This window comes from Parambassis ranga, chromosome 15 (assembly GCF_900634625.1).
Source record: "Parambassis ranga chromosome 15, fParRan2.1, whole genome shotgun sequence".
Classification (NCBI taxonomy): domain Eukaryota; kingdom Metazoa; phylum Chordata; class Actinopteri; family Ambassidae; genus Parambassis; species Parambassis ranga.
In genome coordinates, this window is record NC_041035.1 from 7,965,307 (window position 1) to 7,991,964 (window position 26,658).

The following is a 26,658-nucleotide window of genomic DNA, read 5'->3' on the forward strand; positions in this document are numbered from 1 at the left end:
GGATGTTAAAAATCATTCAGAATCCTTGACTTTAATCCATGTATTTCTTGTTCTTTTATTGTAAAGGGTATATGAAACTATAGGTGTATTGTTTCATGTTTTCATCATTTATCGCAAAGTTTACATGCAGTCTCTTTCCAAATGTAAATAATAATAATAATCATAATAATATCAAGAGATTAAGATATTTCATCTCAACACGGCTCTTATAAGACACATGAAAATACCATATACCCCATCATCCAAGCTCCTCCAACAACAAAAGAAAGAAACAGAAAATAACTGCTTATGGCTCTCTATGAAAACACTGTGTAAACAAAAAGGCATGGGGTACCTTTAACTTCGTGCCAAACGTGTCTGATGACGTATCTAAACCCCCTAAAATAACAACTGTATAGTAACAAGAATTAAGACACTTTATTGTTATTGTTTTCAACAATATAACATGTTATGTTATTACATTCCGGTAAAATACTTTTTTTCTTTTTACCTAAAAAGATCCACTTCCACCTGTTTTCTGCACCTCCACTGCAAAAATGATCCGTCTTAACAACTCATATAATCTCACATCTATTCATTTTCAAATTATTATTTTCAATTAAACGAAAAATGCAAATATGCCAGCTGGATAGGGAATAAGGTACCTGGTTTGGAAAGTTTTTTTTTAAGTGCTCCAAAACAAGGGGGGCGTTAATGTGGTGATAAGAGGAAATGTTTGGCCCACTGGCACATTTTCCAACTTCTTGAAAAAAAAAGAAATGTTTTAAAGATTGAATATGAGACTAAATGTTTTGTTACGGTGGCTGTTTTCGCAGTGTTCCCGCCTGTCTGCTTTGCACCTTGCCGCAAGTGCTTGAAGCTTTGCTCACGCCACCGCGTAAATTCTTTTTTTTTCTCCAAAAAAAATGGTGTTCGCTGTCCTCTTCCTTGCTTTTTTTGTTTTTAGGAGCCGAGGTCCACTAGATTTGAAGACATAGGGTTCAGTATGCTGTCATGGTGCATAGAGTGGTGATGATGCACCGAGTCTGCGCCACTGGGTACCGGGATTGCGCTGGGTCCCGGCGGGGGCGCAAGGCCGTGCAGGGACGGTAAACCGGTGTTCGAGCCCAGGAGCAGAGCCGGGCTCGGAGACGTGTGATCCGGTGTCCCCGATGGTGTTTTATCGTCGTCCGAGCTCCCCAATAGAGTTTTATTTCCATTCATGGAAGAAGTCAATGGGTTGTGGCTATTGCCGTTGGAGTTCTCGTTGTTTTCCCTGCGAAGAGTGAAGAAAGGAAAAGAAAGAAGCAGGGATCAGGCCAACTGCTGCAGCATCTCAGCACACATTGAAAACGGCAAAGAAATGGGACCGTTTTCAAACCAGCTAATACATGATTACACAGAATAAAAGTGGACATGAAACACTTTATCATTATCATTCTTAAGACACAACACAGACTCACACACAGTGCTGTTAGGGCCCATTTCTGTGTGGTCCTACTATTAATTAGGTTACGTCATTTTTACAACAGACATAATGAACCCATTCATGTATAAATGCTGAGCCTGATAATCAATGAATGTATTAATTAGTAGTATAGCAATGAGGCAAGAGGCAAACGATTAGGAGACACTTAAATAAAAGTTCAGTTTAGATGACGTGAGGACGTTTTTATACAGAACCTGCTGCATTTGCGCTGATAGTAAAACAGTCTAACCGCTGTGACCTGTGGAGGAGCTCGCAGTGAAGCAGGCTCTCGGCCCGAAAAGAGCTTGTCTGCACGTCTGAATAAATGACAAGCCTAATCATTTCGAAACGTGTGCTGCGTATGGCACAGGTCATGTGTTTGCAGTGAGGCTTTTCTCAGTGGGAAGACATGATTTACACGGAGCTTTCAGCCCGAATTAGTGGCCAGAGGGTGAAAGAAGACACCAACCCAGCGAGCACCTGACTGCGTGAAACACCTCTCCCTAAAAGCTCTCTGCAAGCCTGTGACTGTGTAATTTCCAAACTTTGAAATGTACAAACGACTTCTAATGAAATGTCAGCCGGGCTGATATGGAGGCTAGACAGGCAGCCACATCAGACACACCGCAAAACATCATTTAAACCTGTTCTGAGGTGTTTTCTTACCTAAAGCAGAACACTGACTCCAGTATCTGGAGGGTTAATGTACTTTTTTTTTACCTTCAAATGTCATGTTATGCATGGTTACTAAAACATAAAAGTGGGGGTAAATGCAGCTTTTATACCCTTGTAATTTACCTGGCAACAAGTCTTTAATTTCCTGCTTTTCAACTTCTCAACACAAGGCCTACACACGTATCACAAACAACATAAACACGCGGGGATGTGCGAGATGAAGACGTGAAATGAAGAAAGAGTCATCTGCTAATGTAACTGTGAGAGAACTGTGTCGATAAAAAGTGACGGAAGATTTAGTCAGTGCAATAAATTTGTGAATGTAGGTCAGCAAATGACTTCTGCACAAGCGCAGAGATATCACTGATTGTGATGCAGCAATGTTTTTACTAACACTTCTGCTTATGTCTCGCTTCACGCAATACCTATACAAACAGAGCTGTATCCACTTTCAGACACATCAAAGAATCTTAAAGATACTCCTACCTCTCCTTCGCTTCAGCTGCTCGATCTCGCTGCCGTCGGTTTTTGAACCAGTTGCTGACCTGCGTGGTCGTGAGTCCCGTGGCCTCGGCCAGCTCCCTTTTCTCCCGTGGGGATGGATATGGGTTGTGGGTGTACCATTCCCGGAGGATGCTCCGGCTCTTTTCCTTGAAGCAGTAGCTCGTCTCCTCACCGTCCCAGATGGAGCGGGGCAGAGGGAACTTTCGCCGGACGCGGTACTTCCCCACGGCGCCGAGCGGGCGGCCTCTCAGCTTCTCCGCCTCGATATAGTGCGCTTTCAGCCACAGCTGCTGCAACTTCGGGTGGTTGTGCGGCGAAAATTGGTGACTCTCGAGGATCTTGTAGAGCTCTCGGAAGTTCCCCCGGTGGAAGGCGACCACGGCTTTCGCTTTGAGGACGCTCTCATTTTTGTGAAGGTGCTCGCACGCCGGGAGGGACCAGAGAAAGCGCCCCAGTCGCTCGATGTTCCCCCCTTGTTGGAGGACTTCGCAGACACACGCCACTTGTTCTTGCGTAAAACCAAACGTCGGGAGCATGGACATGGCGACAACGTAAACCAATACAGATTATATTGTGCCTTATTTCCACGTCTGCCCTCAGTCTCTCAGTAAATGAAAACACATTAAGTCCATAGGCGCCAAAAAGTCCCCAAAATAAGCAGCTTAAAACTTTAACCTGCCCAAAGTTTAGGCAATATCCAGCTGCGTATTGAGGAGTGAACTCAAGCCCATTCAGCCATGCAAAACCCCCGGCGTCAATTCCTCATAAAGTTGTTGTGAAAGAGAGAAAGTTGCTGCTCCTTCCACCGTCCTCTTCCACCTTTTCTATGCCGTTTCAACATAAACTACTCACGGAGACCGGGCTCGCTGGCTCGTTTTAATAATATTATTCTAAGCTGGCAAGACAAGCGATTATATGAACTCTGATTGGTCGGTTATCTGACCCGGGGATGGCGAGGATAAGACAATAGCCTTAGTCAAATTATTTGCCATGGTTACGCTGTCACTCAAAGAAACCTGATATGCTTTGAGGTGGCTCCCTGGCAAAGTCAACCCGATTGTTCCCTTCACGAGCTGCCCGCCTACCAATAGAAAAAATGCTCAGATTTTTCTTCTAAAACACTTTTTTTTCTTCCCCTTCTCTTGACAGACACCTCGGGCAGCCAAAGAGCGCAGAGCTGCGGGGAGTGTAGAGTAAGAGAGCTGCGCTGATCCCACAGCCAGGGGAAGGATGGCGCCAGAGCGCACAGAGCCTGCTGGAGTGTGTTTGCCTTCATGCTCCCGGCAGCTCTCACAAATCAATCAAGACTTCCTGAGATGCCCGGAGCTTTAAAGTTAGTTGCTTCATTATTTCATAGAAATGAAATAACTGTCAACAAGTGATGAACTGTTCAATGAAAAGTGCGCAAAATACAAAGACCTCTTCTTGGTTTTTTCCCAGGAAGCAAAACATTATATGAATATGTAACAAAATGCAATTTATATTTTTTTTCTCCTGCAACAAGTTTTAGTTCATATGAAGTTTGTTTACAGCTGATTCAGCTCTTATACAGTGCATACAAATAGCCTACAGGGTTCTGTATATGAGTATAATTAATAATAATAATAATAACATTTTGGATCTTCAAAAAAGTACAAAAAGTTACAGGTTTAGGAAATAATTTTGGAAAAATCGAGTGACGTAATATGTAACTTTCCAAATATTAGTTGATTAGTTGAGTCTTTATTGCTGCCTCCAAATTATGACGTGTCCTAATGGATAATCTCTAAAGAAACCACCTATGAGACTTATTATTGTGATCCTGTCTTTATAATGATTATAATTAAATGCACGTGATAACAAAAATGATGAATGTCTAATTGAGGAGTGAGGCAGTGACTCCAGGAGCGCGCAGAATGGAACAGAACAACCTGAAGGTGTGCAGCCGCTCTGATGGAGAAATGAAGAGTTGGTGCGCGCAGCAGAGTCTGTGAGACAGAGAGCAGAGTCAGGAGGGTCTGTCGGGCAACAGCGGAGGAAAACAGCGGCATCAACACTCAGCGCACCGGTGAGACACAAATTTCCGTTTGTATTTATGTCATCTGGCTGACACGGTTTAGTGCAACAGTGGAGGAAGATGGAAGAGATCACAGAACATCCAAAAATCACAGGCAGGATTAGAAGATAAGATTTGAGGATAAGCTCTGAGTAACATTATTAAAAATAAGGGGAGAGGTCATAGGAAAGAGTGAGCGGATGGATTTTAAAACGACAGAGGAGAAAGTGATGAGGTGAGGCATTACATGGTGAAATTAATGCCGCTTACGGGAAAGTGGCAGCAGCTTGATGAGTGCAAAAACACAGTCACACGTTTTGTTGTGGCTCAGGTAGGCGTGCGTCACGTATGTGTGTAAGACTATTGACTGCTGGACCAAAGATTGACCAGTCGGTAGATTTCTATCGTCTTACCATGGGACCTCTTCATTGGAGATACGGTTGTCAGTTACACCCACGCTCAGTATCATATCACTCAGCGCTGCCCCAAGCCACACACACACACACACACACACACAAACACACACACACACACACACACACAAACACACACACACACACAAACACACAAACACACACACACACACACATACATTTTATTTGTGAAGTTTTATAATTTTGACAAGGCATTGTCAAAACATTATTATTATTATTATTATTATTATTATTATTATTATTATTATTATTATTATTATTATCTAGAACACAATTTAACATTTTTAGCATTTTTAGAAAGTAAATAGATAAGTAAATAAGACACAAAATAATAATAATTAAGACGAATAAGACGTAAGACGAAGTCAGATCTATAAAAAAAAAAATCTAATCTAATCGGATGATGCTTAAGTTGCATTAAGAGTTTGACAATTGTGTCCATATCTTTCGCTTTATTTAATATAAATTAGTCCAATTATGAAGTAAGTTTATCAGCAAAAATAATGAGTCGTGTAAGAGGAACCCGATCCCCGTTTCCGTGTATTCTGCCTCTGTTTAATAAATTGACCCGGGTTTCGCCTGAAGCGAGTATTACGGCATTAGGCTGACTGATGGGAATCATCAGGGGACCGAGGCGTGCCTGAAGGGGGTACTGTGAAGAAGCGATTTAACCATATAACCAAATAATAATAATAACAATAATAAAAATCATAATAACAATAATCATAATAATTACACATTAACGAGTTAATATAGTTTAACCAGAACCAACATAATTCATTCAGAGAGGTCGAGGCAGAGCAGTGAAAACATAAGCGGTTCTAAATGCAGTTTGTCAGACGTGAAACTTCAGACTGATTTCAGATAAAACTTATCATCTTCATCTATCTAACACAAACACCCAAATGCGTCGTATGAGGCCAAAACATACTGGAGGCTCTCCCTCTGGTTAGAGAGCCGCTGCAATCACACTCACAAAGGCTTTACTGTATCCCCCAGTGAAGTCTCACTTTTACGCTTCATATCTGACCTTACTGATAATAATCTTCATTAATAACTATGTAGACGTGTTTCTTTCATTTTTTTTCCTGTGAGGTTTAAGCGCTTGTGTTCTTGCAGACCAGCAGTGGTGGCATGAAGGTAACGGACTGTCTTTAGTCATTTTAAATAAAATAAATATTTTTTAATGTCCTATAGAAACAGCTGGATGTTATATTCTTAGATAAAATGTAGCTATCATTTCATTGTGAGCACTGCCAACTATAAAATAAGTGTAGATGTGACTGTTACATCAATAATAGTTACAATATAACATAAATCGAAGCTTAAATTAAAATGAAATTATGTTTTGATCTTAATATACACTTTTGAGATATCCTGGTTCAGGTCTAAGACTTTGTGTCATTTGTCATGATTCATTCATTGTCTTTGCTGCCTCTGTAAATATTGATTGTTTTACAACAGAATGCATCCTAAAGGTTATGAAGGTTAATAATCAGGGCAGTGGGCTGTCAGAAGAAAAGGCAGTGAATTTGAATACAAAGCATCTTCATGCTGCCTGGTCAGAACTGCTGTGCTGCAGGCAGTGACAGAGCGTCCCTCTCTGGTTGTTGACAGCGTTTGTAAACCACTTGTTTCCATGGATCAGTTTGATCAGAGGGCTCCAGCTCTGAAACACTAATTATTACAGCTGCTGATGAATGGAGATCACATTTCTCCTAATAGCCACCCTCCCTATTTTCACAACCTCCCACTGCTCACCTCGGCCACTCTCCACCACGACCTGCACTAATTGAGCTGATTATTGCAAGATGTGTGTTTTAGTATGTGTTGCATTGACTAGCAATGTGTTGTGGCATACAGGATTGGGATGTGGCTTTTATTGAGGAAGGCTGCTACATCCACTGACCCGATACAAATGCAGCAAGGAGTTGATTAGTATCATTTTTTTTGGGACAGACATCCAAATGTTGAGAGAGAAATTATTAAAGCCAGAACCTCTGTGTCTATACTGGTTAAAGGGGATATGAATGAGGGCCTATCCAATAATTGGTTGTTTACATTTACCTTGTTACCCCAGAGGCCAGGGCTATCCTATAGCGCAAGGAGGATTTCACCAAACCACACAGGCAAACAGCAGACAGGGGTAGGGATGTGTGTGTGTGTGGTTGTGTGGGGGTCGTGTCTTCCTTTCATGAAGGTCTCTGACCAGTCGGCAGGTTCATCAGATTGGATGGTTTACATTACAGACCTCCTCTAGAATATAGAGGCCTACACAAAACACAGCAATGTAAAAGGCAGTAAGCATTACTGATGGTCCTCTCAGGGCAGGCAGAGCAGCAGAAACAAAATCACAGAAAAAATATTGATTTCTGTCCTTTTCTAGTAAATGAGGCCATGAAAGGTTCCATGAGTTTGTCAGTAATCAGGACTGTCACAATATTATTGCAATATCCCAAAAAATGTGTTTACATTTCACAAAACTGCAATTAATACATTCTCTTGGAGCAACTTAGGCCAATAAAGATCTCTACAATTAGCAAAGCCTATGCTTTCATGCAGTTAAATCTATTACCCACTGGCTGAAAAGCCTTCACTGCCCACCCACCAACCACCACATATTGCAGCTGGCCTGAGCACAGCAGCAAACAGCAACAAGTGTCTGTTTTTCTACAAGCCTGGTCATTGGAGCTGATGAGTAGCTCTGAGTGTGTGTGTGTGTGTGTAGGTGAGAAAGAGATGCTTGCTGCTGAGGTTAATTTATTCGATCAATCACTCCATTTGATTTCTGTTTATTTTCAGTAGTCGCATGGTCATTTCAGCCGCACACTGAGCCCTTTATGCGCTGCCAAGGCGTTTCCCCCCTCCAACCACTAAGACTATATAGCATGCATTTGGCTATAATTTGGAGAGGAGAGCGGTTCCAGCACTTCTCAGATATTTCACGGTTCCTAACCTTTATGGTAAAATCCCCTCAGACCTGTCTCTCGTCAAACTGGCAATGTGCAGACGTGCAGGTATACAGGTTTCACACTGATTTATATCAATGCCGTGGGCCTGTTTTAAATGACTGCAAACACACTCCAGTGTGGAATTATGTATTATTATCATCTGTAATTTAGCAAACAGGCCACAGGCCATATTGTGTAGCCTCTCCACGTGTGTGTGTTCTTAGACTTGACTGCAAGGTTTTACTGCAATCTGCATATAACACAGAAGCTGTGTTTAATCCAATGATGACTGTTTACATAGATTTTCACTTGGTGTAGTGACAATAGCTACATATTCACAATCAACTGCAAACCTAGCCAGAGATTAACTTGCTCCTGTGCCATATTTTGTTACAGCAAGCAACTAAGAAACCACCATGGGACCAATACGTATAGGATCAGATAAACCCCGGCCTGCATTACATCAAAGCAGACAGAGGGCTGGGACATATAACTGAATCGTGATAAGCAATTGCTTTTGATCATGTGACATTTGAAACAGTAAACAAGCGCCTCTTCTGGTGAGAAACAAGAGGGAAGTGTTTGCCACACCCCTAACACAAATAAAAAGAGGACTATGATACCACAGTGTTATTTCAGCGTGGATCAAAACTTATTTTAGAAAATGGTATATAGGAAAACAACATTTCAATATACCCACAATTTAAGGGCAGGTTTCAAAGTATGTCGCTTGTTACTCTAAAATATAGGATGACCAGGAGCCTATTTAAGGAAATTTGTACATTCCTATACTGAGTGTCTTTTTAAATAAAACAGGGGAATCTGATAGACCTACAGAATACAGTAGTATTCCTTTACTTCCCTCTTATAGTAAGAGCCTGCATGCATTCCTTAATGTTTTTACCTCATGCAGCATTCTTCCTTTTTTACAGTGCTGGAACTCGTATGTCAGGAAAGAATTTATTAAAAGCGACCGCAGCAATTAGCAATGTGCTAATGCTTGAATTTGTATCCATTCCTGTATGCAGGGTTTTTACAACACTTCGTGGTTTCACATGAAACACAAGGCTTGACCCCGTGTCACTGGCCATATGGGCAGTAAATACTTCCATGATAGAGTCAGTGGCTGTACTGATACTGTACCTTAGAGAAGTGTCTTATTATACAATATGGTCTACTACATGGTGTTTTTATAGCGTGAAGATGGCTGACGATTAATCTCTGGTATAAAGTGACTGCTGATTTGTTTTACTGTGTCCTGGTTTCGAAGAGTTTTACTTTTTGGTAATAAACCTCAAATACCAAGGCTAGTTCTGCTGCATTCCAACAGTGTAGAAGAATATGTTAATCATCTAAGTTTAGCAAGATGACACATTGTCTGTTTATTACTTGATAGAAAGGTATTTTCAGGAAAGGCACTGGTGAAAACAAATGTAGTCAACAAGTGGAAGTGCAGCAAGAATGGTCTGTTCTGGAAGATATTCCATAGTACAAGAGAAATCATGTCATAAGGCATGCTATGATCATCCCCCCGCGTTATAAATGAAACACATATAATGCCAATTCATCATATGCAGAGACTTTTTTTCTCTAATAACGTCAACATGATGGTGCCTAGTCCTCAGGATTCAGTTGAATCACTCTCTGGAGACTACAGATCTTGTAGTCTAATAGTGACAGATAACCAACCACCACGAAAAATAACACAAATAAAGAAACATGGTGGAGATGAATAGTTTCAGAAGGGTATCGTTTGGAGCACTGGCTGCTGCTCACTCATTACAGTACAGCTCTTACTTTTATTTTTACACAGTAAGTGCATTAGTTATCTAAGAGCTGTAAATCCCATTTACTTTCTGAAACCCTCTAAATGACTTCTTCTACATTAAACCAAACGATCCATCATCCCCTCTATTGAATTGTACCCACCACTGGACAAGCTGTGAGGCATTGTGAAGATGAAGAAAAGTGTTTACATTGTAAACAGCGGTGTGGTACAGTGTATCACTCATTTGTTTTTATATGGAAGCATTGGATTTCATGATTGCTTTTTAATTCTGCCTGCAGGGTATATTAAATGCCTGCAAGCCTCCGAACACTTTGTCCAGGAAACATACAATTATAGTCAATCGGAGCATATGGCAACCACAGCTATTTCAGAGAAAAGATGGGGCTTAGGCTGGAGAACTGCCTCATGCATCGTTGCACTTTACTAAGGTTTAGTTTTACCATATAGTGTTGCTGTTTATGCCAGTGACGCTCTTTTCTTCAAGGAACAGTAAAACGTTTCATTTAGGCAAATTAAATTTGAAGAACTACAATGATATATATATATGTATATATATATATATATATATATATATATATATATACACACATGTATATATATACATGAATTATATATATGTATATATATATAATTCATGTATTTTTATTAGTTTTATATCTATTAAGTTAGTGTTACAATTGTTGATTTTACAGTAATAGATTCAAGAATGCATCCATATAAAAATAATATTGTCATTTTTCGTCTTATTATGTATAGCTCCTCATTATGTGAGTATTCCACATGCAAAAGTTGAACACACGGCTCCAAATAGACCCACCAACTGCTTGAAGAGAGGCTGTGCATGAGGTCTGTCACCAGCCTCAGCTATACAATTTGTCTTTGAGAAAAGGAATGTGTCTGCATGGATTATACAGACAGTGATCTATACTGTCTCCTCTAAGTGGACTCCAAGTGGACTAAAACAACAACAAATCAAAACTTATCTACCATTCTCTTGACTACTATGGTTGCAGATCCCATCCAAACCAGAGGAATTCACATGTGTAACCGTGTAAACACTGGTTGTTTCAATCATGGATGAGCAGTTTTTTATACATATGTTGGTTTGATGAGGTTTATGAATAAAGTATATACATCAGTATTTCCACTGTGATTGCATCTGCAAAGATGTTTCCCTGAGTGTGCAGTGATTTCTTCTGAAAGGAGATGCTTCTCCAGACCACCATGATAAAGACTGAGACGAGCTGATAATGATATAGAACATGAGCAGCAGCAGAGCTTTTTGTGTACCAACTCCGGAGGTCAGTGAAGACATGCCTGTCGGTGGTCAGAGGGATGATGAGCTTTCGCACAAGCAGAAAGATGGGGATTACTGTCAATTGCTCCCAAATTGTAATAATACCCGGTGCGAGGCCACCCACACATGTGCTGATAGACAAGTGATAAATTGCTACATATGTAGATTCCACAGTGGCAACTCCTGATACCAGCACACTGGCCATGATAATCTCCTCTTTCTAACACTGTGGAAACAAGATCAGCAGTTTTTAGTAAAAATCTAAAATGTGAACATACCTATAGAGGTTACAAACAGAGAGCTGTTTCATTAGCCTGATATGTATATGGAGGTAAGCACAAGCCAAGAAAAACAAGCTGAAGTCCCTGAGTTGAATATTTGACATTAGACAATTTTATTTTGATCTTTTTTGTGCTTTGTTGATGGGATTTAAATAACAACTATCATACTGGAATGTAACAGTATAAAGAATTTCAGTGCACAGGTTTTTTTTTTTTAAACTCGAAAACAGCATATCATATTAGGAAACTGAATGCTTCAATGGATCCTCATGTAGCATTACATAGTAATTAGTTTTGATCATATTCTTCTGCCAAAAGAGCCAAGCAGATGGCTAATCCAGTCTCGCTATCTAATCAGAGCAGGCATTCTAATGACTGTATAATTTCATAAGAGGCCTTTGTCTCAGCACATTCAGCAGCAGCATGGGGGAGATCGGAGATATTCATCATCAGCACAGATTGGAAACAGGCCCTAATAAATGACACATTTGCTTCCTGCCGGTCTGTGTTAGAGGAATGGATGAATGCAGTGAAAGTGGTACTGTGTGTGTGTGTGTGAGGGTAGGAGGTGACATAGTTGGAGTGTGTGGGTGGACAGCAGCTGCATGGCCCTCCATGCACTTTTGAGGTAATGTGTGTGAGTGTGTGCATGTTTGTGGATGAGTGTGTGTGTGTGTGTGTGTGTGAGAGAGAGAGAGAGAGAGAGAGAGCGAAAGAGAGAGCGAGTGTCAGTCAGGCTAATAGATGAGGCATTAACATAGAATTTACACCTCCAGATTAGGGCAACAAAAACCTCATCATCCCAGACAATCCAGCTGGCTCTAATGTGTGTCTGTCTAATTCACAGTCTCAGTATCATCTTCTGCTTCTTTTTTTTTCTTTTCTTCCTTTAAGTAATTTCTGATTTTCTGTTCTAAAACAAGCAAAAAAGAGGAATGTAAAGAGAAACGACACCCATAAAATCAGATGAGCAGTAAAGTCCATCCATGTTCCTGTGTGTGCACCGCACAAAGACATAAGCCAGAGAAAAGACATATTATTTACAGCACTGCGGGAAGTCACAGCCCAGCATAGACAGACAAAAAATATATAGATGCACGAGGGCAGGATCTTCTTTTAGCCAACCAAAGACTCACTGCCATTTATCAAGTTGGATCTCAACTTGCTGTTTCCTGCAAAATGCATGTAGCCTGACATGCTTCTACCTTGGGAAGGAGTGTCCTGGGGTCAGGAAGTGAAAACGACACACACTCAGATACACAGTGAATCTTTGCCTGACTTCCTCCACTTGTTCTCGCATATGCAACGCCACACGTTAAATTCATTCCCAGCTTATAGTTTGACAGAGGGGGCAGGCAGGGTTGTTGCAGCTAGAGTCATATTTATATCAGCTAGTGTAATATTATCAATAAAAGCCAAGAGGACAGCAGCGTGCCATAACTCACGACAGGCAGGGAGCACTGCAGCTGTTCAGAGTTCATCTTCCTCTGCAGCAACAGGGAAGCTAAAGAAAGAAGCCAAAAAGTACAAGGAGGATACAGAAATAAAGAAGAAGGTGGCTGGTGACACAAGTTCAAAGACTGATTTACAATAGAGAAAAATTGATATATTTATTAATTTGGGTGATACATGAAAAAGGCGACAAATCAGAGGTTAGATGATGCCTTTACCTGCAGGCTTTGACTGCATTTAGGCAGCAAAACTATTTGGTTAAGCCAGAATTTGGACATAGGCTTAGATGCCTGGTGCCATCTTGACCACCATGAAATGAGCAAAGTAGACATTCCTTTTTTTGGTCTGTGCACCAAACTTGCTTGGCTTTCCTGTTACTGTCACATTCACGTTTTACTGTCTAATACATGCAAAAATTCAACTACCACTAACTATTATATACCACTACTAAGAGACAGCTGTAACTTTCTGTCAATGAACTAATAAACATCCTGCTCTCATTTCACCAGGTTCATAACATGTAATCAAGATATGTTAATATTTATGAAGATTTTTTTAGGAGACGATAAGAAACCGTGTTGACCCATGGAGCTTTTTCCTCACTGATTTTACATAAATTTGCCATTTTATGTTACTGTGTGATCAGGAAGTAATATCTCAGTGATGAAGTAACACCCATATTGTTTTATTTGCATGTCAGCCAATAAGAGCTTGTCAACAAACTTCTGATTGCAAAGTTTTTGTGAGTCCTGGGCTGTGATGAGCTGATGAATCCAAAATGAATCAGTTTCCTGTCATGCATGCCAGCAATCATGTCCCTTTTTTCTTCCTTTTTTGTGAAATTAGGTGTCACATCTCATTTTGGAATTATGCTCTTCAAATACTTCATCACCGGCCTTCTCAGTTTCACTGCCGACGCTGGCTGACCTCACAGTGTGACCCCACCAATCACAGATCAAAGTCGTAAGGTTTTCTGCTGGTCAGGTTAATCAAAGGACCACCCCGAAGAACCAATCAGGTAACATCTCACTGGACTTAAAGGAATTAAGTGGCAGCTATGTACTGCAGTGCATGTTTGAGTTGCATCTGTTTTCTTGTGTCGGTGATCCAGTACTTTGATTTGAATTACACATTTAGTCAATTTGAATTGATTCATTTTGGGCTTTGAAGGAAACAAACAATATTAGTGAGCGAGGGGGAGGTAAATAGTTGGAGACACACTCAGAACTAATGTTTCATATAGAGTGTCACATATGGGACACACTTTTTAAATTTAGATAAAGTCATATAGCATGTATTGAATTACAATTTAACATTTGAATTAATTAACATTTGATGTCTGAATGTTCTGAATAAGGTACACATGCATGTGTGTGTGTTGCTAAGAATGGAGCGCTTGTATCACTTGCCCCCTTTTGAGGGTAAGTGACATGAGATACTTAAAGACCAAAATTGCCTCACTTAGCCAAACAAACTGGCTTTCCTGACATACACACACATACACACTTAAACACACACACGTCTAGAGCTCTCTAATGGCCAATAAACTCAGGATGTTCGTTCCTCCTTTCAGGCTCACAAAAACCGAACAGCGAAATTATTGCGAGTAAACGGATTCCACTGTAGCTCTGCCTAATGACCACACACACACACACACACACAGTGTGTGAGTCAGTGCAGTCTGAAGCAGATAGGATGTACATAATAACCCTAACATGGCTTTTATAAGCCTTCAGTTCTTTTGAAATGACATTGGCTGGGAGAGAACCCAGGCCTGCATATAAAAATACTGAACATTCTGCAGCAAGACTTTGAAGTTTTTCTTGCCTGACTTGAGCCGAAGAGACGTTCAGGGACACTCTGCATGCATAAATGCAAACAATACTAGTGAATAACAAAATACTGTTAGATAAAATGGTTAGTGTACAAGTAAGGATATCTTACTGAATAAAATAAGTTGTGTCATGGAGCAGAGGATCTTAATAAAATCTCACTTTTAAGAATCTGCACCTAAATTAGTGCACAAACAGAGGTGGTACTAAATACAGTCATACGGGTTTTGGTGCTGAGTAACAGACATGAGTCTCAGAAATTTACAGGGCATTTCCTTCCATTTCTTAATACTCCCGCTTCACCCATTTGCAAATTATTGTCCCGTGTCAGCTGGTAAATTCACTTTCCCTCTAAAGGACAATTTTTGTTCAAATCCCCCCAACAAATTTCTGTCCCTTGATGACTAAAGTGTGGGTCATGTGTATCTGTGTGTGTGTGTGTGTGTGTGTATCAGTGTGAGACAGAGTCCCCCACCAATACTTCTAATGGTTTCTTTCGGGACCATATGTCCTTTGTGTCAGCACAGCAGCAGCACAGCCTCTACAGTTACAGCCAGGTTTGGTGTAGAAGACAGACATGTTGTATAATAGAAGGTGGGAGGTGGAAGGTGGAGGGCATTAAGTTGTGTGTGTGTGGAGCTGCAGAGCATTTTTGAAGCAGCAGATCTCTCAGTATTACCTTACCATCAATAAATCTAGGAGCTCACTATAGTGCTGACATAAATTAGCTTGCAACCCCCCCCCCCTCCCAGTACACCAGACTACCACCCCAAGTTTTTCTTCTACACACACACTATCCCACTCTGAAAGCAAGTGTCATGGTTTGCACAAAAGTTCTCCTCTTTGCAGATGCATCCCTCACACACACACAGTGCAGCACTGACGCCCACACAGTTTGGGATAATTAGCTGTTTCTCTGTGGTGAGCGTGCTTCATCCCGAGGGTCACTGAGAGCAAAATGCTTGTTAAACTTTATAATCCCTGATAAGGTGAGAAAGACAGTGAAACAGAAGGAGTGTACCCACTCATCAACACAGTGATCTGTGTTTGTATGCCTTCTGTTCAAGCTTGTGTCTGGCTGGTGTTGCCATGTTCAGGTCAGTGGTGAAGTGTAGACAAAGCCTTAAATCTACAGTGTAATTCTTTGTTTTATTTTGAACAACATACAGAAAATATGGAAAACAAGCTCCAACATTAAGTGTTGAAACGTGTTTAGTTCATCAGTAGATGTCAGCTTTGAAGCAAAATGTCCCATGTTTCTGCATTATATATGTTCAGGTTTTAAAGTGATTGCCACATCACTACTACTATAAGAGCCTGAGGATTTTCCATGTTATGCACTAAATGAATTAGTGAAAGGCAGCTGTATTAAATATGCAGATGCAGCCCTCAGTGTGTCATATGAACAAAACAGAGGAAACTCCACATACTATTCCACAACCACAAAATATAATTCCTAATTTAACATTTAACACAGAAATATGAAATGAAAGCCGGGAAATTATAAATTAAAACGTCTTCTCTCTTTACACCGATGCACACCCTTTCACTATAATTTTCCTGTTTACAAAAAGTAGGATGTGGGAAGTTTTAATGGACTCAGCAAAAAAAAAAATCTGCTCTGAGGCACTTTGACATTTTCAAACACACACACACTTTTGGTGAATTAAAGAGATTCTGTAGATAGCTCTGAAAGCTTATCCTGTGCGCCTCAGCAAATTCTAAAGCCTTTTTCTTATGTGATCATTTTAGGTAATTTAATAAATTCCCAGAGCTCTGTGTGGAATTAGAAGAAGCTAGACTTTGGTCAGAGGAGAGCTTTTAAGAAACCAGGGATCGTACATCAGAGGCCCAGCAGTCGATGGTAATGTAATGAACGTTTACATTTACCTGCCTCTCACCTTTCCTGTTGGTATATACCCACAATCTAAACTGCACTTGTCAAAGCATCAGTCCAGTTTGTTTTCATAAATACACTCCATCTTTTTTTCCCTCATCTCTTGCCTCCTCGGCCCTGCTTGAAAAATGAAATATTTGGTGTTTTAGTAAAGGGGGGGTGAGGTGTGGTTAGTGTGTGTGTGTTGGGGAGGTGGGGGTGGTGTTGCAGAGGGCTACACATGATGCCAGAACTAGCACTTCTGCTTGGAAAAAAGAGGTCTGAGTTTTCGTCAGTGCAGACAGACAGGGAGAAGGAAAGGCTTTTTGAAAGCTCCGTCCAAGAGCAACAGAAAACACTCCCTCTTGACCATGTGGTAAAAAATGAGTGTAGAGGGAGCGGCGGCATCTGGAGCGATGCCTGGAACGAAAGGGGAGCAAATATACCCGCCTCGGTCCAGTGTGCCCCCTCTGCTGCCAGCTGCAGGCCATGGGTGTATACAGTAAGAGAAGAGAGGGAAACAGGTAGAGTCCAGTGACACAGACATGCAGACAGAGAGATAAATAGAGCACTGGCAAGAGAGACAGGCAGACAGAGAGACCAGGGAGGAAGATACTGAGAAGCATGGAGGCATATCATGAACAAGGTCAGAAAGACATCGCTTGGCAGAACAGGAAATGATACAGGATATATCCTCTCTTTCTCTCTCTCTCTGTACTCTCCGAGGCCCACGCTGTAAGTGACAGCGGTGCAGAGGGAAGTTGACATTGCTGAAGTATGAATTTCACCCGTTGGTGTTTTGCGGAAAACATGGAATCAAGGCTGTCCGCCTGGATCAGGGGCTAGGCCCTTGACCCTTAAATGACCCCACCGGAGCAGACGGCTGGGTTTTATTGGCAAGTCAGATTCAATTTATCGAAACTATTTAACTCTATTCTTTAGTTATAGTTTTTAGTCTTTAGTGGCACACCTGGAATGATATTTCACCCGTTTCACTGCTGGCCTCTAATGTTAGCTACATGCTGTTTTTCTCAAAGAATTTGTACATAAATTAGCATGATGATGTTATAAAAAACTGCAGAATAACATGGCAAAGCAACAAGAGAATTGTTCTGGCATAGTAAATGAGAATGTGTCTGCCTAATACATCATACCAATAAGTTTAGAATACTAAATACCCAAATGTCAAGCAAACGTGAAAGAAAATACACGACTGACATCGTTTCGTTCAAGCAAGATGAGACCTTATACTGAAACAAAACAATATGCATGAAGCTTTGCACCTGCATACACATATATTTAGGCACAGATACACACACTCATAGAACAGTAGGTAATACAATATGCACAGCGATGGAGTGGTGTGGTAAAGTAAGACCTTCCTGTAATCAAAAGAAACAGCATGCTACAATAAAGCCTGTTTTGAAACGGTCTATGGCCTGAGGAAGAGATCCCTCTGTTGGTATGAGGAAGAGAAAATAGACACTTGCAGTGTGTCACAGTAAAAAAGAGAGAAGAATAAAGTAGAATAGAGCAGTGCCTGGCTGCACGATCTTAGAGACATTGTCTTCTGTTGAGTTGTGATCTCTTTTCTATTCTCCCTTTGTCCTCTTTTTCCATCTTCTCACTTCTTTTGTCCCCTCTTCTCTCAGGATGTTGCAGGTTGCAGTGTGTTTGTGAGTCTCTTGGGCGACATCCATCAGGTGAATGGATACAGGCTGTGCAACAGCCATGCTACAAAAAAAAAAAAAAAAAAAAAAAAAAAAAAAAAAAAGAGGGCAGAGCGTATTCCCTTTCCAAAAACCATAGAAACACCGGTCTGGAATCAATCTGGTATCACACTCCTGGCCCTAAAACACACACAAACACACACTTTCTAATCTTTAACCCTGGTGAGACGACCCGGCACTATTTTTCATCTCAGTGAGTTCATGCATTGTAATGTTGTGTCAGGTCTGGGATATGGTTCTCCGCTATATCTCTGACTTCACCTGCTGCTGAAGCTCTTTACCAGAGCGCTGGGAGTTAACTGCTGCCATAAATAGTAAAAGGAGTGTGTGCAGCGATCTGCAGGGCAGCACAGGGCAAAGATATATCTGACAGGAAAAGAGCAAATCTCCTCTCCATGCTACCTGCTGTAAAAAGTCACGTTTCGGGCCTTTAGATCAGCCTTCAGATCAGAGAGCAGTTGATTTTTTTCTTTAAAAAATAAAGAAATAAAGAGAAAACATGTGAGGTGTCTATGGCACACTTAATTTGATTTGTGTACTGTCTCAAAAATAGATTACACATGGCCAGAGCATTTACAACATGACATAAATCAAGTGAGTTCAGTGCAGAAAAGAATCAAAATCATTTCAAATTAGTGAAGCACACAGAGGATTTGATTTTACCAAACTAATGTTCTCTCTTTTTGGGATGTTTGATCTGGAAATATGTATAGTTAATAAACCCGTCAGACAAAGCTTTAACATTGTCTGCCTTGACTGATCTTTTTAGGAACAAAAGCGGCTGATCTTCATTGACAATATTTCTGATTACTACCAGTGATGTATCGAGTATAGCTATAATGTGGTGGTAGAAAAAAACAAAAGATTTAAGAGCATGGCACTCCGGCAACCAAACAACACAACTATCCTCAGCCACAAAACTAGCAGCATGATTATTTTTAGGAGGCAAAAATAACCTCCCATCATTTTATGAGGAGGATATTAAAAGTACAGTATCTGCTTGTCCCATTGAGTTCACATAATGTGACTATTATTAGCATGCCGACAGTCTTCTAAAGGTCAAAGAAGTCTCTGTAAAGCTTATAAAGAGAATTATTATCTGATTCTAATATTCCCTAAGCAAGATTTATCTATCCGCCATCAGGCGGTGACTCCACCTGAGACTCCTGAGCCATAACACTCCAGTAAATGAACAGTCAGTGTATTGTTCCTCTGTGGCTCGTTGCTGTCTCACCTCTGCCTTCTGCCTGTTTAATTAAAGGTTAATTGCGTAGAATAAGTATGCACCTCCTGCAAATGGTCTATGTTTCTGTTTCAGTCCACTCAGAGCCAAGTGTGTGTGTGTGTGTGTGTATGTGTGTGTGTGCAGGGTGATATCTGGAATTTATCAACTTGTTCAGGAAATGAGAGTCAAGCTGTACCTAACTTAGTGTGTGAGCAGGTACAAAACCAACATATGGGATAGGCCATGTGTGTCGCACACACACACACACACACAGAAGAATTCAGAACTCCCTCTGTCATTTTTAATCAAGAATATGATCCCTCGTCCCATCTGGGTTGTCTGACTTGGTGGGCTGCAGAGCGTGCACAAGAACACATACATGCATGAGGTGTGCAGACACACACACACACACACACACACACACATAGAAGATACACAGGTAAATACATATGCATACACAAACAGCGGGTTGCTATAGCTGAGACCACAAACTATATGCTGTAAGTTTGGCCATTAAAGAGCAGATGGTAGTGCTGTATTATTGGACAGCAGCTAATCTGACACAAATGCACACACAATGTGCTCAGAGGTCGCACACGCAGCTGAGAGAGCCTCGACACATCTCACTCTGGGTGTGTCTCCCTGTCTTGTATCCTTTGTTCTCCTTCAGGCTGAAAACCTTGTCCTACTGTCACAGGCCTCCTTATCACTTTGTAATCACTTCTTACTGAATTGGGTTTTGTGAGTGTGTGCTACATGTGTATGTTCGAGGACACAGGTCAATAAGATAACATTTGGTGGACCACCTGTTGGGTAGCTCAGTTTGCTAAATACAAAGTCTCATCTAACCCATCCCACTGTGTGTGTGTGTGTGTGTGTGTGTGTGTGTGTGTGTGCTGGGGGTTCACCATTTACCTGAATGGCGTAGGTGCAAGAGTATTTGATTACTGATAATGTTATAGGACAAGAACGATACAAAGACAATGAGTTTTTAGTATGAATTAACATTACAAACTACAAATGTTATTAGCACATACATGCCCTTAAAGAAACTATTACTCTGGTACTGAGGTTTTCCTTGATAGGGGCTCTGATAGCAACAAGCAGCCACACATCACCATTGCTCATCATTAGTCCCAGAAGGAAAGAGTTACTATTGGAGTGGACATTAACAAGTTCTGCTACCAGCTCACTGCCTCATAACCCGGAGGAGGTGTCCACGTTAGTTGTAGGAGCTCACAGGGTGGTTTTAACAGAAAAGAGATCAGACAGAAGAGCGATGCAGGAGAAATAGGCTGACAGAGAGTCAAGACAGATTACACAACAAGAGCCTATTCACTGTGTAGTCCAAAAGTTGTATAGGTTAAAGATAGAACATAGTGTTTTTTTGCAGGTTACGTTTAGCCGCGCATACACATTTACTGTGTAGATGTGTGTGCACGTGCCACACAACCAGTGGAATTTTAATTGTCCGAGACAAAGGAGGATTTTATTTTTTCCCACTACATCTATCTTTCACTCCTTCACTCTCCTTTGCTTCTTTTTTTCACTCTCCTTTCTTCCATGAAACAATAAAATCGTCTGGCCTCTAAGTTATGGAGAGCTTTTGAAGTGGCTGGAGGAGCCAGTAAATTTAGTGGGCACCTTTGGGAGCCGGTTCAGTGGTGCAGTGGCTGTACCTATATTTCATGTGTGCATGTGCACGTGCCTGTGTGAGTTTATGTGTGTTTGCATGCTCACTTGAGTCATGGCTGTGCCTGTGTTTCTGTGCGCGACACAAATGTCTACATTGGGTGTGTGCATGTCCGTGCGTCTGTGTGGGTGTGTGTATAAATGTTCAAGTTGCTCTCTATTTCATTGTCATGCTGATTTGTGGTCGTCTACATCAAGTTTCCCAGGAGGTCATAAATCTCACTGGACTAACTGCATTAGAGATAGATATTCAAGCATGCACTGTGTGTGTGTGTGTGTGTGAGCACACACATAAAAGAGCATAATGCCTACGAATTGTATTGTATGGGTGTTGGCCCTCCTTATTCCCGTAGTTTTGGTGCTTGACCTTTATAGGGGTATCATGTATTCCCAATTTGTATTGCCTGCACATTATTTGACATAAGACGTGTACATGTTTGATCACTCATGTTATTCTAATCCCAATCCCAAAATACTGTGAGCACAGAGCAGTAGTATAAAAATCAACAAAAATAGATAAAAGAACCCAAAAATACCATCTCTCTAGACTTTAACCCATGAATCTGGACCAATATGTTTATGATGCTTCTGTTTTCAGTTGCAGTTTGATCATACTTGGGCATCAGACCTACTCGATTAGATAAAGGGATCATAGTTTGGGCTTCTCACTCATTTTCCTCACTACCATACTATTAACTTCCTCCTATCTGCACAAGCAGCCTGTAAACATCCATTTGTTTCAATAGCCTCACTACTGATGTTTTCCTGGTGAAGGTGCACATAGTGTTTGTGTCAGCTGACCATCGGCTGTTCATGTGTGCAACACTAAGCACAAGATACAAGGAAATAGACAAAAAACATTACCTGATGTCAGCTTGTGTCTGGGCCCTAAACCAGATACAGATACAAATACAGAACTGTATTACAGTATAACTTAAAACACCACTGCGCTGAGCCTAACTTAGTGTAGCTTAGTAAACTACTATGGAGTTAACCTGTTCAGCAGCAAGGAAATATGGTTGTTGACCCTTTGACCTTTGAATGTCTTGTAACAACTCACTAAACTATACAAGTCTTCTGTCTTTTACCTGGACCATTATCTGCTGCCCCATTATTAAAAACCAATTTGGGAAAATAGGATGGAGAGGTACTGAGGAAATTAATAACTTTTCTGCATGACTTCTCTCTCTGTCTCTTTCTTCCTCCACCTCTCTCTTTCTCTTTTGCTCTCTCAATTTTCCTAGACACCTGTGCAGGTCTAATGTTTCAGCCCAGTCCCTGAAAAATAAATGCGGAGCTCCAATCTCTTAATCCACTCGGCTCCACGCAGCCACGTCACATGACACCGCTGTGGCCGTCCTGATGCTTAGACAACACTGGAGGGAGTGATTGTTTTGTGGCATGTTAGCAAAGTGAGCTAAAGACAGAGAAAAACTAAGTAATGACACAAGTTTATTAGGATAATACTGCTTATGTCCTCCTTAGGTCTGTGGTTTAGGTTTCTGCATACTGTATGTGTTTGAGAAAAGAACCGAATTTGGAAAAGGGGAGGAAGACTAATCTTTTCTCATTCAAATCAAGGACCCAGGTCTGTGTTTTGTGTGTGTCTGTGTGTGTGTTTTGGGATGATACCCTATCCACAGCAATCAGTCTGACCTCCACTCTGGAGTGAACTGCTCTCAATGATTAATGGATCTGCCTCCGTGCTTGGTCGCCAAGGCAACCCGAAACCCGATAGCCCTCAGGAATTCGCTAGCTCGCCCTCAAAGTTAGGTTGTATGTGTGTGTGTGTTGCTAGGCTGTGGGTGGGAGACTCTTTGGAAAGATGGAGTTGGCTGTGGTAAAGGTGGAAGAGGAGGTCCAGTTCAGTCAATAAAATAGGGTGATTTCTATTCTGCATTTTTTCAATATGTTGTTGCTTTCTTAAATGTATATGCATTTAAATGTATGTACGGGTTTAGCCGTCCAAAGCTAGTGGGGCGACAGTAGCATGTTTTTGGCTATCTATTGTGGTGTTATGTAGTTCAGATCACCAGCATCTTTGTGCATGCATTTAGGACTTGTGTGTGTCTGACTGTGATTCTGTTTGCTTGGGTGAGACCCTTAGTCTATGGTGATGAGTAAATCCATGTTAACAAGATGGCAGCTCTTAAGTTGAAGTGCTGCTGCCCAGCTTGTGGACTAAATGCTTGAGAGACCAACTTAACACTGCAATGTTATTTTCAAAGGGCCACTTAACACTTTATTGATCTTGATACCATGGGGGCTCATTAGATAAAGGCCCAGGGTTAGCCCAGTATGCATGTAGCACTGACTGCTGTCTTCAATGAACCAAGACTTTTTATATAAATACAACTGCAAAGTAATCCCACTCTACTCAAACCATAGCTCCTCACTTCAGAGCTCAGTATCTTTAATGTATCGCTTCTCACATGAAAGATGCATGTGATCGAGAGCTTAGCATATGTGTGTCTACTGTATGCGTGTTTGGATGGGTATCTAGTGTCTGAGGCATTGTGATAGCTGAAAGGATGAATCTCTAGCAGGAAACCGTGCAGACAGCTCACTCCAACACTCTGCACTGTCTCTACCCCGGACTGAAACACCATCCCTGCATGTGTGTGATTAAATGACGGAGAGAAGGTACTTAACATATACACATCAATGCCATCAATTATCGGAATGCACAACCTCAGATTCAGGAATTAATGACAACCTACTGTTAAATTTTGTTATAAAAGTGCTCCACAATGACATCAACAAGACGACAACGTGTCTTATCGTTTGACAAAATGGCCACATCAGAGAAGTATTCAGTAAAGCTGTTTAAAACATCTGGAAGGATAGCATCTTAATCAACATAAGAAGAAGTAAGCTGACAGAACTTGTCCAGAAAAGTTTGGAGAGACTTCAGGACGAAAGAGAGAAATAAAGCTGCAGGTTAGAAGGTAATAAAAAAAATCACACATCTGCAGTATAAAGTGGACAAAAGTCGATTCAGTTTTCTGATTGCCTCTTCCTTCTTTGGAACTCCACACAGTGGACTACACACTGTAATAAAACACAGACTCTGCAATCACTTCATCCATAGAATTAACATTTGGGCCAAGAGAAAGTAAAACATCACAAGAAATTAGATCATTTACATGGTAATTCTTCCGCTAAAATAAACTTTGTTTGTTCACAAGTCACATCTCCATGGTTATTAATTTCAGAGGATTTTAAATTATGGGAACCCTTCAGAGAAATGTGAGTTTGCTGTAAGTAAAGGCAGATGATTGGCATTACATTGATTAGTTTGAAAACAAACACTAACAAAACAAGACTTTTGTGTTGTATTAACAATTTGTCATCAGACAGTAATGATGTTCAAGTTTGAGTGCAGACATACGCAGGAGTGTGTGTGTATGTTACTGTCGGAGGTTATGTGTGCATGCGCTGAGTGACGGACGCAGCGGGGGTATCTGTGACATTGTGTCAGGCATGTAAACCCAGACTGACCTGGTCTGATATGGCCCTCACACACACACACACACACACACACACACACACACACACGCTATGCTTTTGTTTCTCTGGTCTTGATGAAGCTCCCTGCATTCTCACGCTGGTTGGGGCTATCTGATGGGCAGTAGTACCAGTATGATGCTTATCAGCACAGAATAATAATATCACACCAGAGCAACACCATCTATTTTATGAAATGTTTAGTAAACAGGGAGAAAAAAATGATTTTATCAAAAACAAAAGCATAATAACCAAACAATGACATCGATCTGCTTTGTATTAACTATGGTCTGAAGAGACAGACCCGAGTGACCAACCCTAATTTAAAAAAATGCAGACATCATTTTCCTAGTTCCACTGTATGTGGGAAAACAGTATATTTACGGTACTTTTGCTGAATTGGTCTAACTCAGGCTCCTCAGTACAGAACTGGTTAAAAAAGAATTAGTAAAAGTTGGCCACTTTATCATTTTTTTAGCATTTAAATCATGAAAAAATATCTGATTTCTGGAAGGAGTGATTGGTCCTGCACTAATAGGTCCTGCAGATGCATGATGTGTGAGTAAACAGTCGAAATTGAACCTTATATACAGTGCTGGCAGATAGACAGTAGTAACAGTGTGTGTGTATGCAAACATAAGTGGTATATGTGTATGTTTGCTCATTTGTATGCGTCTATAAACAAGTCAAAGTCAAATGAAGTTCAAGAGGACACACTGTACAGCTTTTCCAGCCACTGAAGCAAAAGCAACATGGTGGAGCATCTGACACGTTCTCTCATCAAGAATAAACTGAGGCTCGAGGCCTCTCAGACTAATATGTGTGTACATGTGTTGGTAAGATCAAGCCAGAGAAAAGCAGAGAAAGGGCAGTGAGAGTAAATATAGTCCAAATATTCCAAGTGCATGATGATATAAGAAAATCAGAAAAAAAGGAAAACATGAGATTCAGGTCAGCTTGGCTGTCACAGCTGACTTAGTGTGCATGACGATGAGCCCGAGCAAATCAATGATTGTAAGGGGTCATTTGATGATGAATACCAGAATGGTATTTGGTTCCGTGGTATTAGGTTCAGCTGCGTCTGTCAGACTGTCTTTCACACTCTTCACCCTGATGAGCAGCTTAAATTAGTCATAATCATAACACTCATGGCTCTCCAAAACCTTTTTGTAAGGGGATAGGACGGTCTCCCACAGCTATGATTCCACACTGTGTGTGTGTCGTTTTGGTCCATTTGCTGTTTATTTTAGATGATTTTAGATTTTATTTAAATTGTCATAGGGTCAATAAGCAGGCCTGAAATACATAAAGACAAAAATAAGCCCCATTTTGTACTATATTACATCATCATTACATTAGTAATAAACTAGTACTTGATCTTGGGTGTTGGCTTACTCCACCCTGTGAACACCATCATATGGGCTTTTACAGTTATACAAGTTTTACTGCATGAATTCATCTACCTTCAAAACCTATGGATGACCGTGGGTTAATATCACTGCATGAATGCACATGTATACACTCACATATGTGCTCCTGACAAAATGAAAGGCGGCGAACGGAGCAGGGTTCAGTACAGGCCAGACCTCCAGCCCTAATCAGGTTACATGATTAATGAGGGGGGGAAATGGGCTCATGTTGTATTAAGAAAATGTGTGTTTGAACCCAAAGCGGCGGGTATCAGCAGCCTAATGCATCAGCCATCGACTGAGACACCTGAGATCCACGATCTGCTGTGCTGTTAGCTCAGTCCCAGTGGAGAGACGCTGCATTGATTCTCCTAAAACTCCCTCTCGTTCAGTCACTTTCTTCCTGTTTCCCCTTTTTTCTGGTTCTTCTTGTATCCTTTATGTCCTTCCATGCCTTTCATGCATTTATTTCACACCTCCTTTGTTACATTTAATTACCCCTCTTCACTCTCCTGCGTTTTG

General features: G+C 40.9%; 1 protein-coding gene and 1 long non-coding RNA gene across 2 annotated transcripts in view; one reads left to right on the top strand and one right to left on the bottom strand.

Annotated features, from left to right (window-relative positions):
• Nucleotides 1-402: 402 nt before the first annotated feature.
• On the bottom strand, nt 403-3,820 carry six2a (SIX homeobox 2a). Its single transcript, XM_028424193.1, has 2 exons — nt 2,609-3,820; nt 403-1,255 (listed from the first exon to the last, which is right to left on the bottom strand). Exons 1-2 carry the CDS (start codon nt 3,166-3,168, stop codon nt 943-945), a joined length of 873 nt encoding a protein of 290 aa, XP_028279994.1. The 5' UTR covers nt 3,169-3,820; the 3' UTR covers nt 403-942.
• A 728-nt stretch (nt 3,821-4,548) lies between these two features.
• The window catches only part of LOC114447480 (uncharacterized), a 44,638-nt gene continuing 22,528 nt past the window's right edge, over nt 4,549-26,658 (top strand). The window contains exons 1-2 of the long non-coding RNA XR_003671845.1: nt 4,549-4,673; nt 13,712-13,883. This is a non-coding gene — a long non-coding RNA (uncharacterized LOC114447480). The remainder of the gene's footprint in view (nt 4,674-13,711; nt 13,884-26,658) is intronic.